Raw genomic sequence first — 23,396 nt, 5'->3', positions numbered from 1 at the left:
TGTATAATAATTTATGATAAAAATGAGGAAAAAAAGAAAAATATTTCCTAAGAAATATTTATATAAGAACACCATGCGGTTTCTTCTTATTTTTTTGATGTGTAATTTAGATATAGATTCACTATCGAATATTGAATTTAATTTTTAGTTAGATGGATTAAATTTTGCTTTTTCTTGTAAATATCTTTCTAATTTGAACCAAAATATAAAACTCTGTGTAATTTGTGAATTTATTTTGTTTATCCAAGTATAATTAAAAAAACTGAATGAAAATAAAATTAGAACTGTTAAAAAATTCTAAGAGCGTTTTACATTAGTGCAAACAAAGTTTCATATTAGCACTCTAACTTTGGTAGTTAAGAGTTCAAGCTATTTCTAACATATTCAACGTTATTATAATTTAAATTATGAGCCAAACCTTTCTGAAAAATCCTTAGAATAATTTTCTGAAATTATTGCTGCATGATAATAAGTGTTGTATAGTAATAGAAACCTTCCTAATTTTTTTTCCAGAAAAGTTTTTATTGGAAAAAAGATGATAATCATTGGATGATTTTTTTTATGAATTTTTATTTTTGCATTTTGAATACAATTGTAATATGTATAAATAAGGTGAGATGTTTCTTACAAAGTAATCTTAAACTGTAATTTATCACATAACATATTTGTTATAACACTAAAAATTGGCTGTTTTTCAATAATTTTAACTTTATTTTGAGTGTTTTATGTTAGCCTCGTTGTCTTGAGTGTCTCACATTATCCGTATTAATTCAAGGGTGCCAACTTCCAACGCTTTTTGTGAAAATTTCTTATAGTGGTAGCTATGTTTATGCTCTAATATATGATTATTTGTCTTGTAAATTTGGTTTAAAGTTATTTTCCACACCACTACATGAAAATGATTATGAAAATCATATGAAACTTCATTTTAATCCAGCTCTTTCTCGGTATGGATTTTTCAATGTCGTCTAAATTACCATGCATTCTAAAGGCTTCAGTTTTTAATTGCCCACCACTCTATAAATATTTTGCAAAAAAACATAGAAATTGGCAACCTTGTTATTTTGACTGTTTCTCAATAGCCCTATTAATTTCAGCGCTTTTTTTTATTAGTTCCATTTATTCTGATCGTTTCATATTAGTCTCCTTATTTTGAGTGTTTCATGTTAATCTCATTATTTTGAGACTTATGAGACCTTACACAATAACCCTATTATTTTAAGCATTCTTAACCGCCAATATTATTTTGAATGTTTCACGTTAGCCCTTTTAGTTTAAGTATATATACACCAGCCTCATTATATTTCGAGCAATTAATATTAGTTTCCTTATTTTTTGAGTGCCTTATATTAGCTACTTTTTTAACGTTTCATATTAGCACAGACTGATCCTCTGTAGTATTTCAGATGAACATAGCTACTTTTTTAATGAATCATATTTGCACCGATTGATTCTCTGTAGTACTTCAGAAGTACATAAGTACTTTTTTAATGTTTCATATTTATACTGATTGATCCTCTGTAGTATTTCAGAAGTACAAAGAAATTTCTAGTTCAAATCATTGAGTAAAAATCGCCAAAAAGAAACAATAAATGTGTAAGGTCGTATAGTAGTTGCATTTTGACCATGAATATAAATTATCCTTACTCCATTGATTGTAATCCAAGGAATGAAGGTATGAGGTGGATTCAGGGAATCTGTTTTCTTGCCCATCTGGTATAGCAGATTGTTTCCCATCGTGCTTGTTACACACTTCTTCACTTGTCGACGCAAGTTAAGATCTTTGATGCACTATGATAAGAAATAAATAGTCATGATATTATAAATTATTTCGAATGCTTTGTACTGAAATACTATTGTTAAATTGAAATGCAGTTGTAGATTTTTCAACTAACAGTTCGGTCAAAAAATCCAATATTTTGAATCGCACCGTGTTTCAGAAAATATATTTCGAATCTTATTTGAAAGTTTAGTTTTGATTCAAAAATAAAAAGCATAGATTAATTTGTTAAAGAGAATATGCTTACAAAATCATAATTAAAAGAAAAAAAAAAATTCGATTTTAAATAGATGACGAGAAATAAATAAAACAAATAAATAAAACAGCTAATACAAGGACCTTTTCAACTGAACAAAATCTTGATTTATTTTTATAATAATTATTTAAAAAGACAATCGTGTGTTAGAATGAAAAGCTAATTGAATCATTAATAAGTTACAATAGCATTCTGCGATTAAGTTAGGGAGAACGTTAAGAGTTTATTATTTTGTTGGTAGAATGAAACTCAGAAGTTAGAACACTTTTTTGGACACAATTAAAAAACACATGATTAAAAAACATACTAGTATATCATTTTAATAATTTTTTAAATCATTCACATATTTTTTTATTATTCATAGGAAAACATACATTGAGAAAAAAGTATGGTCAAAATTACCAGAATGTGGTAAAATTTATCTTGTTTCCAGCCCTACGGGAATGTCACAAGTTTTAGTAATTTTTGTTGAAGCCCTTTGGTAATGATTATTGTAAAATTAACAATAAAATGTAATTTCATAATAACTGAAAAAATTTGGTAAAAGGGGTAAAATATGCTAATTTTATCATGGTACCTTAGAACATAAGTAAAAACCAATTAAATGGTTAAATTTACTTCTCAGTTCTATATTTTTTGAAATTTTGAAACCCAAACTTTTCGGTAAACCGTTAACAACTGGTTTACATACTGGATATTTTGGTTTTATTAACCAGAATTATGGCCTTTTTTTTAACAGAAATGTTATGCAGTACGGTAATTTTACCTGAATTTTTTCTCAGTTTATGGAAAACAAGTAAGACATATTTTCAATAATATACAGAACATGTTATTAATTTATTGTCTTTCATTTTCAATTAAGAGCTTCATTAAAAACGCGAATTCATGCTGATTTTTGAGATTTTTAGCACAGACAATTTTTTTAAAATGTCTGTATGAAATTCTTAACAAAAATTACTTAACCTCTAATAATGACTATAAACAAGGAAGGAAAAACGATTTCTGATACGAAATAACTTAAGAGGAAAAATTATTTTATTTGATAACTACAATTGTTTGTGAGTAAAAAAATATTTGTTTTTGGTATAAAATTAATCTTTAAAGCAACTTTAAGATATTTACATCAAACGTTGAGTTATTTTTTTTTACAAGCAAACAAGCACAGAATGTTAATTACTATGTAAAAAAGTATAAAAATAAAAATTTCGGTTCTATAAAAATTATCCACGTTTGTCCAAAGAATTCATAGGTATATAAAAATCTGTTTTTGAAAAGAAAAGTGTATATAAAAATAAAAAGAATAGTCGTAAACTCAACTTATAAAAGCATATTATATCTCTACAAAATTTTTTAACACAAGCATGAATTAAAAAACAAATAACGAGATCAAGAAAAAAATTGAAAAGATTGAGACAATTTTAGGAACGTTGGAGAGTTAGTTGGTTTTTGTTGTGAATCGTTATTGTTTGTATTTTAAGTTTTATACTAACCAGTTAGGAATATTTCAATTTATTTTTGCAAGGTTTATACTACAGAGTTACGGATATTTCAATTGATTTTTTCAAGGTTTGTACTAACCTGTTACGGGTATTTCAATTTATTTTTGCAAGGTTTATGCTAACCCGTTACGGGTATTTCAATTGATTTTTGCAAATTTTATACTAACCTGTTACGGGTATTTCAATTGATTTTATCAAGGTTTATACTAACCTGCTACAGGTATTTCATTTTATTTTTGCAAGGTTTATGCTAACCCGTTACGGGTATTTCAATTTATTTTTGCAAGGTTAATATTTACCAGTTACGGGTATTTCATTTTATTTTTGCAAGGTTTATGCTAACCCGTTACGGGTATTTCAATTTATTTTTCCTTTGTTACTGTGGTTGGTGCGGTTGTATCAAATAATTTTTTTTTTATTATAAAAAACTGTTTTATCTGTAAAGTTTGATTCGTTTATGCAGGTGGGCATAGTAGGAACATAGATCTTAACATAAGAAACCACTTCTTATTTTCACTTTTATAGAAATAAAGATATAGTTCCGAAACTTAAATGAGATTCAAATATTGTAATACATACCCTCTCAACGGCATGACTTTGTCTTCTAATGTCAAAGGCACATTTAACGAATTGGATTTGGTCCGCAGTATTATTTATGAGTGCCGTATAGCATGCCTGAAAGAACAGAGTTTAAATGTATTCAAATAAGTTTTAAAAGAATTGTCAACAGTAATATAAAGCAAAATAAATAAATAAATAAATAAAACAAATAAAACTCAACGTGAAAAAGCACAAATGGAAGTACGGAAATTTAGCTTTATTCACGTTTTTGGCTTTCGTTTAGGTAGCACAAAGTATAACCTAGCCTTTTTGAACACTAACATAGTATGAATAATAGAGTTTAGAAAATAGAAAATAATTGGAGAAATAATTGATAATTTTTACGTAATATGACTATAAGGACAGATTTTAAATGTATGGAAAAGAATTGTTAAAAAATTGTAAAATAATTGATAACTGTTACCTAGCATATTTGAAGAATAAATAAATAGAAAATATGTAGAGAAATAATTGATAATTTTTACGTAATGTGATTATAAGAGTACACTTTAAATGCGTGGAAAAGAATTGTAAAATAATGCGTAACTGTTTTATAGCATATCTGAAGAATAAAGTTTAAATAAATAGAAAATTATTTTAGAAATAATCGATAATTTTACCATAATGTGTGACTACAAGAATAGACTTTGATATTAAGAAAAAGAATTGTGACATAATGTGTATCTGTTATATAATATATCTGAAGAATAAAGTTTAAATAAATAGAGAATAATTGGTGAAATAATCGATAATTTTATCATAATGTGTGACTACAAAAATACACTTTGATATTAAGAAAAAGAATTGTGACATAATGTGTAACTGTTATATAATATATCTGAAGAATAAAGTTTAAATAAATAGAGAATAATTGGTGAAATAATCGATAATTTTATCATAATGTGTGACGACAAAAATACACTTTGATATTAAGAAAAAGAATTGTGACATAATGTGTAACTGTTATATAATTTATCTGAAGAATAAAGTTGAAATAAATAGAGAATAATTGGTGAAATAATCGATAATTTTATCATAATGTGTGACTACAAAAATACACTTTGATATTAAGAAAAAGAATTGTGACATAATGTGCATCTGTTATATAATATATCTGAAGAATAAAGTTTAAATAAATAGAGAATAATTGGTGAAATAATCGATAATTTTATCATAATGTGTGGCTGCAAAAATACACTTTGATATTAAGAAAAAGAATTGGGACATAATGTGTATCTGCTATATAATATATCTGAAGAATAAAGTTGAAATAAATAGAGAATAATTGGTGAAATAATCGATAATTTTATCATAATGTGTGACGACAAAAATACACTTTGATATTAAGACAAAGAATTGTGACATAATGTGTAACTGTTATATAATTTATCTGAAGAATAAAGTTGAAATAAATAGAGAATAATTGGTGAAATAATCGATAATTTTATCATAATGTGTGACTACAAAAATACACTTTGATATTAAGAAAAAGAATTGTGACATAATGTGTATCTGTTATATAATATATCTGAAGAATAAAGTTTAAATAAATAGAAAATTATTTTAGAAATAATCGATAATTTTACCATAATGTGTGACTACAAGAATAGACTTTGATATTAAGAAAAAGAATTGTGACATAATGTGTATCTGTTATATAATATATCTGAAGAATAAAGTTTAAATAAATAGAGAATAATTGGTGAAATAATCGATAATTTTATCATAATGTGTGACTACAAAAATACACTTTGATATTAAGAAAAAGAATTGTGACATAATGTGTAACTGTTATATAATATATCTGAAGAATAAAGTTTAAATAAATAGAGAATAATTGGTGAAATAATCGATAATTTTATCATAATGTGTGACGACAAAAATACACTTTGATATTAAGAAAAAGAATTGTGACATAATGTGTAACTGTTATATAATTTATCTGAAGAATAAAGTTGAAATAAATAGAGAATAATTGGTGAAATAATCGATAATTTTATCATAATGTGTGACTACAAAAATACACTTTGATATTAAGAAAAAGAATTGTGACATAATGTGCATCTGTTATATAATATATCTGAAGAATAAAGTTTAAATAAATAGAGAATAATTGGTGAAATAATCGATAATTTTATCATAATGTGTGGCTGCAAAAATACACTTTGATATTAAGAAAAAGAATTGGGACATAATGTGTATCTGCTATATAATATATCTGAAGAATAAAGTTGAAATAAATAGAGAATAATTGGTGAAATAATCGATAATTTTATCATAATGTGTGACTACAAGAATAGACTTTGATATTAAGACAAAGAATTGTGACATAATGTGTATCTGTTATGTAATATATCTGAAGAATAAAGTTTAAATAAATAGAGAATAATTGGTGAAATAATCGATAATTTTATCATAATGTGTGACGACAAAAATACACTTTGATATTAAGAAAAAGAATTGTGACATAATGTGTAACTGTTATATAATTTATCTGAAGAATAAAGTTGAAATAAATAGAGAATAATTGGTGAAATAATCGATAATTTTATCATAATGTGTGACTACAAAAATACACTTTGATATTAAGAAAAAGAATTGTGACATAATGTGCATCTGTTATATAATATATCTGAAGAATAAAGTTTAAATAAATAGAGAATAATTGGTGAAATAATCGATAATTTTATCATAATGTGTGGCTGCAAAAATACACTTTGATATTAAGAAAAAGAATTGGGACATAATGTGTATCTGCTATATAATATATCTGAAGAATAAAGTTGAAATAAATAGAGAATAATTAGTGAAATAATCGATAATTTTATCATAATGTGTGACTACAAAAATACACTTTGATATTAAGAAAAAGAATTGTGACATAATGTGTAACTGTTATATAATATATCTGAAGAATAAAGTTTAAATGAATAGAGAATAATTGGTGAAATAATCGATAATTTTATCATAATGTGTGACTGCAAAAATACACTTTGATATTAAGAAAAAGAATTGGGACATAATGTGTATCTGTTATATAATATATCTGAAAAATAAAGTTTAAATAAATAGAGAATAATTGGTGAAATAATCGATAATTTTATCATAATGTGTGACGACAAAAATACACTTTGATATTAAGAAAAAGAATTGTGACATAATGTGTAACTGTTATATAATATATCTGAAGAATAAAGTTTAAATAAATAGAGAATAATTGGTGAAGTAATCGATAATTTTATCATAATGTGTGACGACAAAAATACACTTTGATATCAAGAAAAAGAATTGTGACATAATGTGTAACTGTTATATAATATATCTGAAGAATAAAGTTTAAATAAATAGAGAATAATTGGTGAAATAATTGATAATTTTAACATAATGCGGGACTACACAAGAATAGACTTTAAATGTATGGAAAAGAATAAAATAAAGTGTAACTGTTATATTGTATATCTGAGGAATAGAGTTTAAATAAATTAAATAATAATTGGATAAATAATTGATGATGCTTACATTTTGTAACTATAAGAGTAGACTTAAAATGTTTATAAATGAATTGTAAAATATTCAGCAATAGTCATTGAACGTTCCTGAATCAAAAAAGTTTAAATGCGTGATATTGATAAATATGACAGTCATGTAAAATAATTGATAACTTATTAGTTATGATTAGGACAGGGCGATATTAGAAATTATATATCGTGATGCATCATCAGTTTTGCATCGCGATATAGCGATGTATCGCGATATAGTATTTTTGAATTTCATTTATTTGTAAGGCACAGAAAGTCAGATTTCTATCAAGACTTAGAACTACTCAGATTGATTTAAATCAATTTATAAATTTGAAGATATATGTTTTGCTTAAGAAAGATATTAAATAAATTGACTACAATGTTCAAATCTTACTTAAAATATTTATTGAAATATTTGTTTAGAAATTCATTACAACAAAGCGTTAAAAAAAATTTTTAAAGTGTTTTTTACAAATTAATATTTTCTTGTACTATTATGCATAAATAATTACATAATTATTAAGTTCGATCATAATGTCCAATTTCTAAATGAAACGTTAAAAATTATTTGTATGTTTAAAACAAAGTGCAAAATAAATTTTAGAAAAAAACGCTTTTAAAACAATATCTTTTATTATTATCATTTCAGTTATTATAGTTCTATTATAGTTCATTTACGTCACACTAGAGCTGCACAATGGGCTATTGGCGATGGTCTGGGAAACATCCCTGAGGATGATCCGAAGACATGCCATCACAATTTTGATCCTCTGCAGATGGGATGGCACCCCCGCTTCGGTAGCTCGACGACCTGCACGCGAAGTCGAGCACTTTACGGTAGAACAGTTTAACGAGGACCAATACCGCACATCCTCGGTCCCTACGCAAACTGATCCAAGTGGTCACTCACCCGCACACTGACCGCAGCCAGTGATGCTTGACTTCGGTGATCTGCAGGGAACCGTGTCTTAACGATTCAGTCCACTGCGGGACCTTATCATTTCTGATAAATAATTAAATTAAATTAAATAATGACCGAATTATGAACGAAAAACAAAGTAAGATTTAATTTCTTAAAAATTAAAAAATTGTGATATTCGATAATATATTTAGCTAATTAACAAATAATATGAAAGGAATATTTTTTTAAAAAAATTATTATACTCTGTAATAAAACGAAGTGTTAAATGATTTAAAAAAATGAATAAAATACGCAAACCTTTCAAATTTTTTTGTATAAACAAAGTTGATTGACTTATGTCCAAATCCAAATGACAAAAATAAATTTTGTTTTAACTTTTATTCTAAAAATAAAAACAACAAGATTTATAAATTTAAAATCAGTAATAAAAACTCATTAAATTATTAGAAGTTTCATCCAAAAAGTTTTTAATAAATTAAAAGAAAATGAAAAAATAACCTAACAAATTCAATTCTTTATGGCCGCCTAAATTAGATTGCCGATAATTTTCACGAAGTTTTTTTTAAAAAAAACTTATCTAATTAATGAAGAAACTCTTCTTTATATATTCTTTTCAATAATAGATTGCCTTCAGACCAAGGTAACATCGGCGATCACGAAGTTAGTCCCACTGAAAATAATCTACAAGAAAAGTCGCGACAACGAAAAAAAAAAACCTAAGAGGTGCGAAAAGGAACATGCGATATAACGATATGTGTTCTCAAAACTCTGATTCTGATTCTAGAGCTCACCCATCAAGGCCATTTCAACATAACGTAACGAACATAGTCTTCCACAGCGCGAGTCGACATCGGAACGTAAGAGAAGAGTCTTATATCGCTATATCGTTTTGCGCTCGTTGTCTTTACTCGACGGCTTAAATCAGATTTCTGATGCATCGCCTTGAATGAAAGTCGCTGTATCGTCTTGCCGATATATGCGTTAAATCGATATGTTTCGATACATCGATTTATAGCCCAGTCCTAGTTATGATTGATAACTTATCATTATGCAGTGTGCTTGTAAAGATAGAGTTGAAATGTGTAGAAATGTATAGTACAGAGTGTCTACAGACAAAATAAAGACATAAAGTTTTCTCATTTTTTGAAAAGTGAGGAATGTAATAAAGAATCAGGGAAATGTAAAATTCCATAAAAGAAGTTGGGAAAAAAGTTATTTGTAGAATGTCAAACAATCTGAAAAAAAATGCCTTTCTTTCAATTAGTTCATTATTTTTGTGTGTTTTTCTTTTAAACTTTTTGCAATGCTTATGATATCTGATTCAGTGTGAAAAGCGAGTTAATTTTTAGAAGTCAAACACTGATTGCACTTTCGCGAGAAATGTATCTTAAAAATCGTTTGCATTCTTTTTACGATTATAGTCATCTCATACTTTAATACTACTTTTTATTTCTGTTTTTTTGTTTTTGTTTATTAGAACGGCAGATTTTTTATTCAAATTAAAGTGTTGAATTAGATTCAAAATTTGTAAAACTAACAAACACATTTTAAAAATGGAAAAAGATTTAAGAAAAAGGCGCTATAGAACTGTTTACTGAATAAAAGTGTGCTCATTTTTTTGCTTGATTAAAGTATTAACGACTTTCAAGGCACTTGAGTTACAAATTAATCTATAGCAACATATTGTAAGTTATCAGAATCTAGTTCTAACAAACATAGAATAGAAAAATCTGAACGTGGACATTAAATATTAGAATATTAAATTCATCATCAATTGGAAGGACATACTTTCCTTGTTTGAAATTGTAGTAAATAAGGAACATTTAAAATGCTTGTACAGGAAATTTTTGTGTTAGTCTAATGAAAACAAAACCTCAAATTGTAAGGTTTTACAATTTTATTATATTTTTAAAAAATTAAATCACATTTTAATTTTTTAGTTATTACTTACTTGAACTGTGTTTCCATAGCATTCTTCTTCTCCATGTTGACAAGAGAATTTGTAACTGCCTGGTTTTCCACTCCACTGGAATACATTAACAACATTTTAAAATCTTCCTTTCATGTGAATTTTCTAACTTTTAAAAACTCATGCACAAAAAACAGTTTAAAATACGCTTGAAGTTTGAAATAACAATCCTTCAAATATTGAATTATATGGTATAAAAATTCCGAGCTCATTTTAAGTTCAAGTACTTTTAGTATTTTGTGCTCAATTAAAGATAAAGCCATTAATGTGACGAGAATAAATATTAGGAAACGCTTGTAATTTTTCAAGAATTTTTATATTCTGGAGACCTGAAGTTAATCAAAATCTGACATAATCATAAAAGTGAATAATGTTCAAATTCATGAGATTAAAGTCCAATCAGATGAGCTAAAAATAACTTTTACTAAGCATAAAATACTTTTTAATTAAAATTAATTATAATGATATCAAAAGTAATGGACTCATTTGAAAATAATTAACTTTATTACTTATCAATTCTAAAAGCATAATCAATTGTTTAAAATTAATAAAATGTGACGATTAATAAGTATTGTCAGTTATTGTTATTGAATTTTCAAATTCAAAATATCTCTCACTGGTTAATCTGCTATAAAAGCCTTCCTAATAATACGTCACTAACTATTTTCGAAACAAAACTTTCTTGAAAATTTTTGTTTATGGATAAATTGTCGTGGAAACTACAACGCAAAAGGTAACCAACAGGAAAACAGTCGTTACAAAACTTCAAAGAGTCCCTCAAATTTTATTGGGAAAGTGCTAAATGCGAAATCAGAGTAAAAATTATATCAATTCTTTGAACAAAAATTTTACAAAAAAGAAGAAATTGCTTATCAACTTATGAGTGCAAGAAAATGGTTGTTAAAAGATCTTATGCAGAAAATGCTCCCCACAGTACCACAAAGGGAATTGGTGAAAAATATCAAATGTGTGTTTAATAGTAGTAGTAATTTAGAGCAGCAAAATCTGATGTTGGGGACAATCTGGGAAACATCCCTGAGGATGAAGACATGTCATCACAATGGCATCATTGATCCTCTGTCAACACATGTCATCATTGATCCTCTGTAAGACGACCTTTGCGCGAAGTCACGAACTTTATGGTAGAACAGTTTAATGAGGGCCGATACAGCTCACTCTCAGTCCCTTTGCAGCCTGATCAAATTGGCCTCGCACCCACACACTGCTAGTGATGGTTGATTTCGGTGATCTACTTAGGAACCATGTCTTGCGATCAGCTCACTGTGGAGGAATTTGTATTGAGTAAGCCTTAAAGGCAGAATTATAGATAAAAAATAGTCATTATAAATCTCGCTGTCATAGTTAATCTTTCGGCAAAAATTTAAAATGTAAGTTTGTTTTAATTGGTAAATAAGTACAAAATTCACAAAGAAAAGAAGGAAAACAGTGTTGCCATGTTGAAAAAAAAATCAAAAGTGATTGATTTCTGCTAGATAGAATTCATCAAAATTGTTTTGTGAAGGTGTTTATTGCGAGATAACAGAAAAAGATGCACTTTAGCATCCAATTAGAGTCTCGGTGCTGCCATCTAGTGTGGCAGAAACTAGACGTCCAAATTAACATGACCAACGGTATCTCACCCATTGTGGTGGTCCTGAAAGAGTGGATACCACCTCTGGAGAACGCACTACGTCTGCTCATCTGCAAAACCGATTGTGCAGCTCATAATAAAAACAAATTACTGTAATAATTGTTTAAGCAAAAAGTTCTCTTATTCTCAAATGAGTGAAAAAATTGAAATAGAGGGTGGTTATAAGATGAGCTGTGTTGCCATGCTAGTAAAAAAAAAAACTTAATCTCAAATCCAAAAGACAAAACAGAAAATCGGGAAAATTTAAAAGTTGTGATGAAATAGGAAATCAGCTAAAAATACAATAAAATCTAATTTAGATAAAGAATAACTCACCCTAGCATTTCCATATGGAATGAGTTCCACTTCTAGGTAATCAGGTACTTTCTCGTAAGCAGGTGCCAGTTGGTCATGAACAAACACATCACTGTCTGGACACAATGATTCATAGTAAACTGCTAATTTCACTATTTCAGTGCCCTAAAATTTTAAACACATTGTTTTTGATTAAAATTTATCCTCACTTTCAATTCAATTGTTATATTTGCAGCAATTTATTCATTATAATGATTTAAATATTTTATTATGGTAGATGTGCGATATGCATTAAAATCACATTACCATTGCATTAGTCGTAATAAGTTTTCAGATGTTGTAAGTGTTGTTTTAAGTTCTCCTCAAAAATAAAACTGAGAATTTTTTTTTTAAACAGAAAATTCTTTTTAATGTTTCTGAATTCAAATTTGCAATAGGCTTCTCACTTCAAGCTACATTTTCAGAAATGATTTTTTTAGTCTATTACTTTTCAAAATGTACAAGATTAAATCAGTTACATATAATGGGCGATCACACAACTATTGGAATAAGTTTTTAAGAGAGTTGGAGCTCATCATCGGGTTTAAATAACATAGGAGCCCATGGCCAAAAATTTCGTTATACGCCGCTAGGGATGCTTCCCTATTTTAAACTATTTTTTTTGTCAACTTCTGAACCTGACATAATAGGTAAGTGCCCCTAGCTGCGTAAGCATTTCTGGGTATTGATTAATATGCAATTTTAATTCAGATGATGTGCCCTAATTCCCCTAGAAGCAATACTTATGCAACTTTCTTTTATATATAATGTATTTAAACTTGTACATTTAAACAAAAATAGACTAAAATATCATTTTAAAAAATTCTATAGCTTTATAAGCAAAATTAATTCGAGAGTTGAAATTCCCACATCCGAACTGGGCAAGATCAAGTATTTGCATAAATGCAAAATGAAATCTGTTCCCCAGTGTAATTAATGATTTGTTAATATTTGATTGGAGACTTTTTATAGTCTGAGGTTAAAAATAATCTCAGAATATATTATTCAAATGTTGTAGGTGTTTTTTTTTCAAAATGTTTTTCTCCAAAATAATTAATAATTTTCCATATTTTAAGGAGATATCTCATATATTTTGAGATAAAGTACAGAAATTTTACCGGAATATTTTTCTCCGTGTGCGTTTATAAACATATGTTAAAATTTAATAAAAATAATCTCTATATCTAAAAAAGTATTCCAGAAACGGAAATTTAAAATTACAAGCGATTTCACCGTTTTGTTCCGCAAAATTTCAGTTGCAAATATATTGAATAATTGATTTATTCTCCAAACAATTGTTCTGTAAATATTACTACCGATTGCGAATGCATTTTGTTCATATTCATAAGAAATTCCTAAGTGAAATTATTTTTTCAGATTTTTTCCTCCCTATAAGTAACTTGAATTGTGGTTTTTACTAATAATTATAAACAAAACAATTTGAAAAAATTGTATTTAAATAATTAGAACATTAGCATTAAAAATATTTTCATGTATAATTTCTTTTTAACGTTAAGTTAAAATAATAAAAAAACAGACTTTAATATGCAATACGACTAGCAATTTTAAACTTTTAGTTTATTCATTTACTTTATTTGAAATTAATTGTATCTTAAAATTATTTAACTGAGTTTATAATAAATAATGTGTACTAAGTTAGGCTTAATAAACATTTTCTCTTTAAAATACAAATTTCGTAAAATTTAAACTTTCATGTGATCAATATTTGAATTAAGAAATTAAACTATATTTAAATTCAAGGAAAATTAATTGCTATAACTTATAAAACTACCCTAAAAATAAACTGTAATATCTTTAAAATCATTTAAATGTCATTAATTGGGTAATAAAGGTCGAGGAAAAGTGACAAACTTCATGGAAACTTCGATTCTTCAAAAAGTTAAATAACTGTTATTATTATTTTTTGTTATATTGAAATAATATAAAAGGAAATAGAAAACTAAAATTGAAGACATTTATGGGTAAATAATTCACTATGTTCTGAATTAGAAATGCAAATATGTTTTTACCAATATATTTAATAAAAGTATTGCACATATTTTAAAAAAAAATATTGCCTTCAAAATTTACAATAGTCTAAAGTCTAAAAAACGACAATTACAACAATTACAAGTTTACAAATGTCTAAAAAAATGCGAACAACTTTGCATAAAAAGTATAATAATAAACAAAAATATTTATATTTTCATTATACAATGATTTATGACATTCCATATAATTGTTAATATCCGTTAGAAATGTCAAACGCGCATAAAAACTGTGAATGCAAAAGTATAATAGATTAAATGAAATAAATATTTTTATTTAAAATAATTTAAAAAAATTACACTTTATTTAAACTGAAAATTAAATGTTTCTCAAAAATACTTAAATGTAAAAATAAATTGCTTAATACATGCAGTTTCAATTTCAATAGCAGTTTTTCAATTTTTTCTTGCATCAAAAATTCCTTAAATTTAACAAGCATTTAGTAATACATATTATTTATTCCATGTATTGCAAAAATACATTCTTTTACGTTTGGAAGTTTATTTAATGTAGAAAAGTAAAGAGGAATGTTATAAGCAGATGAATAAACATTAATATTGCAATCTAGAAATTAGTCTGATACGCACTGAAATGTTTAAAGTTAAGAGATCGAAATTTATTTAGCACTAAAAATTTGAAAATTGGGACGTGGGGTTGATATAATAGCATAGCTTTAAATTTAAAATTTTTCTTCCTTTTATTTGTTTCTAAAGGAAAGTTAATTCAAAATTAAAATTATTGTTGTTTAAATACAGATTAAACTTTTAAACCTTTTTTAAATACATAGTTGAAATGAAATGAAATTTACCAGTGAAAAGATTAAACTATTCTGTAAAAAGGGTAAATAAAATACACGTTAATAACAAACATAATAATAATAATGTAATAATGATGATAATAAATAATAATGTAATAACAATAATAAATAATAATAATGTAATAATGATGATAATAAATAATAATGTAATAATAATAATAAATAATAATGTAATAATGATGATAATAAATAATAATGTAATAATAATAATAAATAATAATAATTTAATATTAATGAAAAATAATAATATTAATAAATAATAATATTTAATAACAATAATGTAATAACAATAAACGTTATTTATCATGAATAAAGTATTTTTTATAAACGTAAATTTTGATTATGAAAAATTTGAGAAAAAAATTCAGTCAAAACGGCTAGAATAGGGTAACATTTAACGTGTTTCTGGCTTTAGGGAAACACCAAAAAGCTCTGTAATTTTTACCGAAGAGCTTTGGTAATGATTTTGGTAAAATTATCATTAAAATGTGGCTTTACAATATGCGAAAAAAATATTAAGTGCGATAATTTTATCATGATACCCTGTAGAAAGGGAACCATAAGGCATAAATGCCATTTATTGGGTTAAATTTTGCGTTTTGTATTTTTTACAAAATGCATGGTAATAAGAACTATAATTTTATAAACCAGAATTTCTGGAAAAATTTCCAAATGAATGGTTTTAATATCATATATGTAGAACTTTATTAACCAGAAATGTTTTAACTTATACTAACCAGAGTTATATTTGTTTTGCCAGAAACGTCATCACAATACATTGCGGTAATTTTACCAGAATTATTTTCTCCTTTTTTCATTCAATAAAACAAATACATCTTTTAGATAGTCCGTTTTCATTGTGAAACATTGTCATTGAGAAATAAATTTTCGATTTGCGTCTCGCTGCTAACATGCTTAAAGACTTGATAAAATCAAATGACACAGCTCCGAGCTAAGTTGAACTTCCCGTGCTTATTATAAGTGAAATATTTTACTTTTTATGACCTTGGATGAATAACCTCTGCTTTCGCTAAACATTTAAAGCGAAATAGTTACGTTAAAACCAAGATCAAATCAACGCATATTCTTAAGGGTGGTTTAAAAAACTAAATCTAAATAGAGTTAATAAGTTGTGAAAACTATACTTTAAATTTTTTTGTATCAAAATTGAGTTGATTATTTAATAAACATTTTGTTTGCTACTCTAGCTAAACACAAAGCCCAAGATAACGAGGTTCCTTTGTAATCTACCCACTTTCTTTTTAAGATTTTTTTTGTGGCAGACCCAGTTTGTAGCCCTAATTTTTTAGCTTACTAAGAATAATATTTACGATTTAAATTTGATTTTCTTTAATTTAATATTTTGTTAACTGTTTTATGCTTTTATGCACTTACAAACGCACTTTTAACTATATATATAGCATAATAAATAAATACAAAAAAACACGAAGAAGTGCTCCCCACACTATTGTATTGATATATTTTGCTTTGGCTATATTGATACAATATTAGAAAGAACTCTTTTTTGAGGATATAATCGTGTGGGCTGATGAAAAGATTATATCTTTTATCCTCCGGATTTCTTATATATATATATATATATATATATATATATATATATATATATATATATATATATATATATATATATATATATATATATAAAATAATATATATATATATATATATATATTATTTTTTCAATGTTCATACGGATATAACGTCATTTTCTAATATGTTATTTCGTTACTTTCTAATTGCACATATATGTTATTGTATGCATGATAATATTTTAGAAAATTATTTATAGTGAGTATCTGTCATGCATCACTAACAAAATGAGCACGTCATTTCAAAATAAAGAGATAAATATTAAATTTATGTAAGAAATTGTAATTCATTCTGAAGAATAATTCCCTTACTTAAACTCCATGGGACATTTCATAAATAAAACATTAAAGTTACTTTAAAAATACAAACATTTATCTTGACTGTTATTGCTAACATTTTAAGAAATATATAAATAACATGGTAAACAAGAACACCATTCTCAATATAAATAATAAAAGATTAAAGACAATGATAAACACGTGCCATCTATTTCTATAATTTGATAGACTGCCAAAGTAAAACACTTAATCAATTCACAATGGTCAACATATATAAATTACATTGTATTAGGATGTCTCTTTTTTATGAGCTATCTATACAACTGTTGAACTGCCAACAGATTTTTAGATAGCAAAGAATGTCTCCTACACTGAACATATATATATATAGATTTTTGAACAAAGGATTTTCTTACATGACATTTTTTCAACCCATGTCAAATTGTGTTTAAATTATTTTTTAAATATAATAAAATAAAATTTTTAAGCATTTGAAAATATTTTGTCACAACACATGCATCACAAATTCTCTACGGTTCTCTTCTTTGTAGATTTTTTTTTGTTATACTAATTCAACAATATTGTTCCTTTCTTTGAAATGCATAAATATTAAATTTTTTTTTGTTATTTTAAAGTAGCAAAAAAAAAAAAAAAAAAAACTAGGTTACTTTCAGCTAATTCTGATTATTCATTTCTTAGTATCTGAAATGTATTTTGAACAGCAGAGTTTAGGGTGTTTAAAAAAATATGAATTATTTCCTTAAAATACGTAAGTTTTTTAAACATCAAAAATTTATTTGATAATAATAAAATTAATATTGTAATTTTTTTAAAAATATATTCGTTGTTTAAGTAAAGTAAAATTAATTTTGCTTATTTGATTTAAATAAGTAAGAAAGAAATTAGTTAACTTTAAATTTGTCTCCTTTCTCCTTTTCTCGGTATTTGAAACGAGCATTTAGATAATAGAATAAGAATTAAGAGAAAAGAAAAAAAAAGAAAAAAGTATCAGTTCTTCCTTTGAAATCATAAAATATTTTTAATAAATTTATTTGCTTATACTGAAAGAAAAAACTAGTTAAATTTAAATTAGAATATTTTATAATTTTTTCGGAGTATGATTTTTTTATATTTTGCATAATTTCTTAAACAAATTTTCAGGACAACAGAAGTTGGAGAAATAAAATATTAATGTCAGTTTTCTTTATAAAACAGATTAGCTAATTTTTCTAATGATTCTATTTGTTTCAAAATTTAAATTCATTTCCCTTCAGCTTTTCTCAATATTTTAAATAAGGTTTTAGACAACAGAATAATATTTAATGATTATTTTTAAAACAGGTAAACTAGTTTTTTCAATATTCTGTTAACTTCAATTCTGTTTGTTTTAATTACACTAACGCAAAACGAGTTAACTTTAAACTCATTTTATTTCCTATTTTCACATTATTAAAAACTAGCTTTAGGACAGCCGAATTAATGATTTATGAGGATGAAAGAAATTTCTAATTTGAATTACAGCTTTTAATTTTCTTTTTTATTTAAACTGGTATTGCGTGAAGGTAGACTTGCGCAAGCAATGGATCATCGAATAACAAGAACTACCGGTAATTGTTTTTTGAATTTTTTTTTCTATTTTATTCACAAGGTAATCAGTATAACGTATTTTCTGCGGAAATTATTCTTTGAGTGATAAACTATTGTTCTCAGGTGATGTGTTCTTCTGGAATTCCGGTGTGAGTCGTGACTCCGCATTATCCGTGTATAAAGGTTTAAATTGTCATCTACGCTGATAGGTGAAATTATGGGGCGAAATTTAAATTTTAAATCAATATATCTTTCGAAACAATACACCAAAATATTTCTCGATAAATATTTTGATAAGGTATTATTTTTGGTAATTTTATGTAAACAAACTTATGTGTATCTGTGTTTTAGTTGCTTTTGCGTATCAGCAAAAACAGTGATTGACAAAATTATAGTAATTGTTTGAAGCAGGCAAACGATTTCAAACTTGTTAATGGCAACAGTAGAAATAGCTTGTTTCAAAAAATAAAACGATTTAGAATATTTTTGTTTTATACATCTTATTAAGTTATTGAGAATCTCTAAGTTAAACTGAGTAATAGCGTTAAATTATTTTTAACCAATGTTCGTTGAAAGTAGAGAGAACCAAAGTTGAATTTCAAATTCAATTTAAGAATTCCAAAATAATTTAAATGCTATATAGACTAATGATATTCTCGGAAGAGCAGCATTATCCAAGGGAAAATTTTGTTCATTTACAGTTACTCATTACAATGTGACAGTTGCAGTTTGATAATTTTGAATAAACATCGAATTACATGTCTTTTTTTGTCCCGCTGTGGACTAATCTAAAATACACGGTTCTGAGTAGAACACCGAAGTCAAGCGTCACTGGCTATGGTCAGTAAGCGGGTAGGTGACCACTTTGATCAGCCCGCATAGGGACTGAGGGGGCGCTGTATCGGTTCTCGTTAAACTGTTCTGCCGTAAAATGCTCAACTTCGAAGCGCAGGTGGTCGGGCTACCAAAGTCGTTTGAAAGAGCATATTAAAGTAGTAAAATAAGATTTTCTATACGAAATATATCTTAAAAGGTTCTTATCAAAATCATTTAACAAATATAGAAATCTATTACAAAATATAGACAAAATACAAAACTACTACAAAGTACAAAACTAATGCAAAATGCAAAACTAATTCAAAATTTAAAGTTTGAAAGACGACATTGTGATAACTTTGTGAAATGCTTTTTTAATAACAAGGTTAAAAAAAAAATGAATCTAACTGTTGTGATTAATCATAATTTTTTTTTTTTAACATAGTTGTGTTGAAGACTCCGTGAAAAATTAAGGTATGTTTTGGTGCATCATCCTTCATGGTGCATCATCCGTAAAATCAAAATTACTGTAAAATGGAAATTTTTACAGTGCTCGCAAGTCAATCTTGAATCCTTTTAGTTAATTAATTAACAACAACCGAATGAATTTAACTGAGCATCTGAACATCATTTGATAGATTCATTTTAGAAAAGCACCCATTTTATAAAAATATATTTTGTAGAATGACTGCATTTTAAACTCATAAAAGACCAAGATTTATTTACTTTTTTCTACCAATGATTTGTTGCGCTAAACAAACGTTCGTAAAAGTAAGTATTTGAACTTATGACACGTGTATATAGCAAAGAGTATATTTACGTACACTCATTCTTTAAATTAGCTCGATTTTAGTACACTCATAAATTGAGGAAAACAAAGTCTCAATACACGGAAATATTTGAGAAAATATCATCATATCTATCTCTGGATCTGGTTTTTAATATTTTAAGTGTTGCTTTCAAAAATGTTTTTTCTTTTTTTGCCTTACTTATTATACTTGAATTCTTTCTATAGAAAATTTGATAGTTTATTTCATAGCACCTAATATTGCACCTATAAACAATAAAAACAGGAAACTTTATATCGTTTTTTAATTTTAAAGATAATTAACACAATTGTAAAAGAAAAACTACTTTTTATTTCTACTTCAATTGCATTTAATTAAAGAAAACATTAACATTTAAGATAACATTACGATTAATTTACTATTGTAGAACTATGCATCCTGATTCGTAATTAGCATTAAAAGTTTTATATTTGAACTATAAATTAAACTACAAGTATAAAAATTCAGATTTTAAGAAAGGTAAAGCAGTACTGCGAAAAAAATCTGGTAAAATTACTGCACCGTGTGATAATGACATTTCTAGTAAATAAGACCAGTTAATAAAACCAAAATCCACGGTATTTAAAACATTTATTTGGTAATTTTTCTGTTCATATGGTGACGGTTTCAGAAATTCTGGTTTTCAAAATTATACCTTTTATCATCACGCATTTTGTAAAAAAATTACAAAACTGAAAAGCAAGTTAAACCGAGTGAATGATTTTCACTTGATGCGAAAGCTACCATGATAAAGTTCTATATTTTACCTCATTTACCAAATTCTACAACATAATATACAGCCATATTTTATCAAAATCATTAACAAAGTGCTTTTCTAAAAATTACTGGGTTTTTTGGTATTTCTATGGAGCCAGAAACACCGTAAATTTTACCATATTCTGGTAGTTTTGACCATGCTTTTTTCTCTGCGTACAAGCCATTTCAGCAAAATAAACTAAATATTAAAATTATAAATAAATCAAAATATTTTTTCTTTTATTAAGAATAATAATTTATAACTTTGTTAAGTGTTACATTTTTAGTTAAGATATTTTATTTCGATTTAAAAAATAAGTATATGATTGTATGTATGAAGGATCAATGATTTAGCTAAATATTAAATATTATTTTAAATATTTTTACTGTATCATTTTAGAAACATCAGTTAAGAAATAATTTTAAGCATGTTTATAGAAAGTGTTAAGTTTGCAGTTAAGTAACTTAAATAATTTATATAATTTGACTGAAAAAATAAGCGTGCGATATGAATGATCAGAATAGATCAATAATATCATAATCAGTTTAGAAATATTTTTGTACATATTTATCGAAAGTGTCAAGTTTAAAATCAATTTTAAGAAATCAAATTTTGCATGTAAAATGCCATTTAAGTTATTTTATTTTTTCCCAAAAGAATTAATGATTCACAGTATACATAAATTATAAAAAGTGGTTAATGATTTGTCGAAATAAGAAATATTATTTTAGATGTAAATTGCTGTATAATTTTAGAAGAAACATTTTGAGAATATTTTCAAACATTTATAGAAAGTGTTAAGACAGCAATTAATTTTATCAATTAAATTTAGTATGTAAAATTACATTTAAGTTATTTTATTTGACTAAATGAGTAAGTTTATGGTAGTATGTATTAATGATCAGTACTATAGTATAATTTACTTGGTAAGCAGTATCGTTAAGTATCTATCAACTTGTATTTAAGAAAGATATTGTTAGGGACAATAAATGCATTGTTATTTCGTAATTCTAGTTAAATCAATTTTACTTTAAATACAAATTGTTATTGTTTTTGTACTTCAATTAGTGATACTGTAAATTTTAATGAATTCTATTTGTTATTATTCTATCGTTATTTTGCATTATAAATAAAATAAGTAGGAAAATGTACTTAATAAAAATTCTACATCAAAGGGTTATTAAGTGAATTAATTAATGAATAAACACAATAACTAAATGCTAACGAAATTATCACATTCTCTTCTTAACCAATAATAAATTTAAAAATAATAAACATTAATTAATTCATTAATTTACATTCACTTTTTGTTTTACTAACTTGTCTAAATTAACGAATTGTTACAATTTAGGCCTTATATTTGGCGTTCATTTGGAAACATAACATATCAATAGCAGGTAATTAAATAATTCAAAAAAATACACAAGCGTTATTTTATTTTTAAAAATAAGTTAACTCAATTTGACTTTTACCTGAGCTGGAACTGAATTCGGAAGGTACCCGAAAATAAAAGCTGACAGAAGAAGAATAAACATTCTTGTTCGAAGTAAGCAGTTCTAGAATTGTATTGATTTTTGTAGGTTGCTCCACTGTCGAGTTCTCAACCGAATGCAATGGATGAAAGCACTCGATCAAATTAATTATCTCAAAAAAGATTTGAGATAATCCGCCATTCTATTTTTCATGCATTCATTCTACGACCTTTATCATCCTGATTGAGATCGGAGTAATCAACACGTGCTTTTTTTTAAATAAATAAATGGCAACAAGCTGCTTTTTTTCCGGTCCGTTTTCTTTATTGTTCTACTCCGTCACTGGGCCCTTCAGAGCGCAGATGTTCGAGATTCACACAGTCGCGAAGGTTGCGTGCGACGGTTACAAGGGCGGTGCTAATGTGGTAGAATAAATGTTTCGAGATCGATAAGATAGTGGCGATAAAAGGTTCCTTTTATTATTCTATTAATTCAAGCCAATTTAAATATCGTTTGCATTGCGATGGTATTTTGAAATACTTTCATTTATGTAGTTGTTTCCCTCTATTAATTTTTATAAGAATCTTGTCAGGTTTTATCGCGTATCATCAAATTATGTTTTATAAAAATATTTTAGTCCTCTAATCTAAT

General features: G+C 26.1%; 1 protein-coding gene across 1 annotated transcript in view; it reads right to left on the bottom strand.

The window, feature by feature from the left end:
- The window catches only part of LOC107451569 (gamma-interferon-inducible lysosomal thiol reductase), a 28,891-nt gene extending 5,714 nt beyond the window's left edge, over positions 1-23,177 (bottom strand). The window contains exons 1-5 of the mRNA XM_016067713.5: positions 22,746-23,177; positions 12,514-12,657; positions 10,530-10,604; positions 4,115-4,210; positions 1,648-1,791 (exon numbers count right to left, since the gene is read on the bottom strand). Of these exons, the coding sequence (XP_015923199.2) occupies positions 1,648-1,791; positions 4,115-4,210; positions 10,530-10,604; positions 12,514-12,657; positions 22,746-22,808 (522 nt within the window). The 5' untranslated portion in view covers positions 22,809-23,177. The remainder of the gene's footprint in view (positions 1-1,647; positions 1,792-4,114; positions 4,211-10,529; positions 10,605-12,513; positions 12,658-22,745) is intronic.
- Positions 23,178-23,396: the final 219 nt, after the last annotated feature.

The sequence above is a fragment of the Parasteatoda tepidariorum genome, chromosome 7 (genome assembly GCF_982258835.1).
Source record: "Parasteatoda tepidariorum strain Cologne lab strain chromosome 7, Ptep-v5.0, whole genome shotgun sequence".
Taxonomy (NCBI): domain Eukaryota; kingdom Metazoa; phylum Arthropoda; class Arachnida; order Araneae; family Theridiidae; genus Parasteatoda; species Parasteatoda tepidariorum.
The sequence above is the reverse complement of the archived record's forward strand: the minus strand, read 5'-3'. Positions and strand labels throughout refer to the sequence as shown.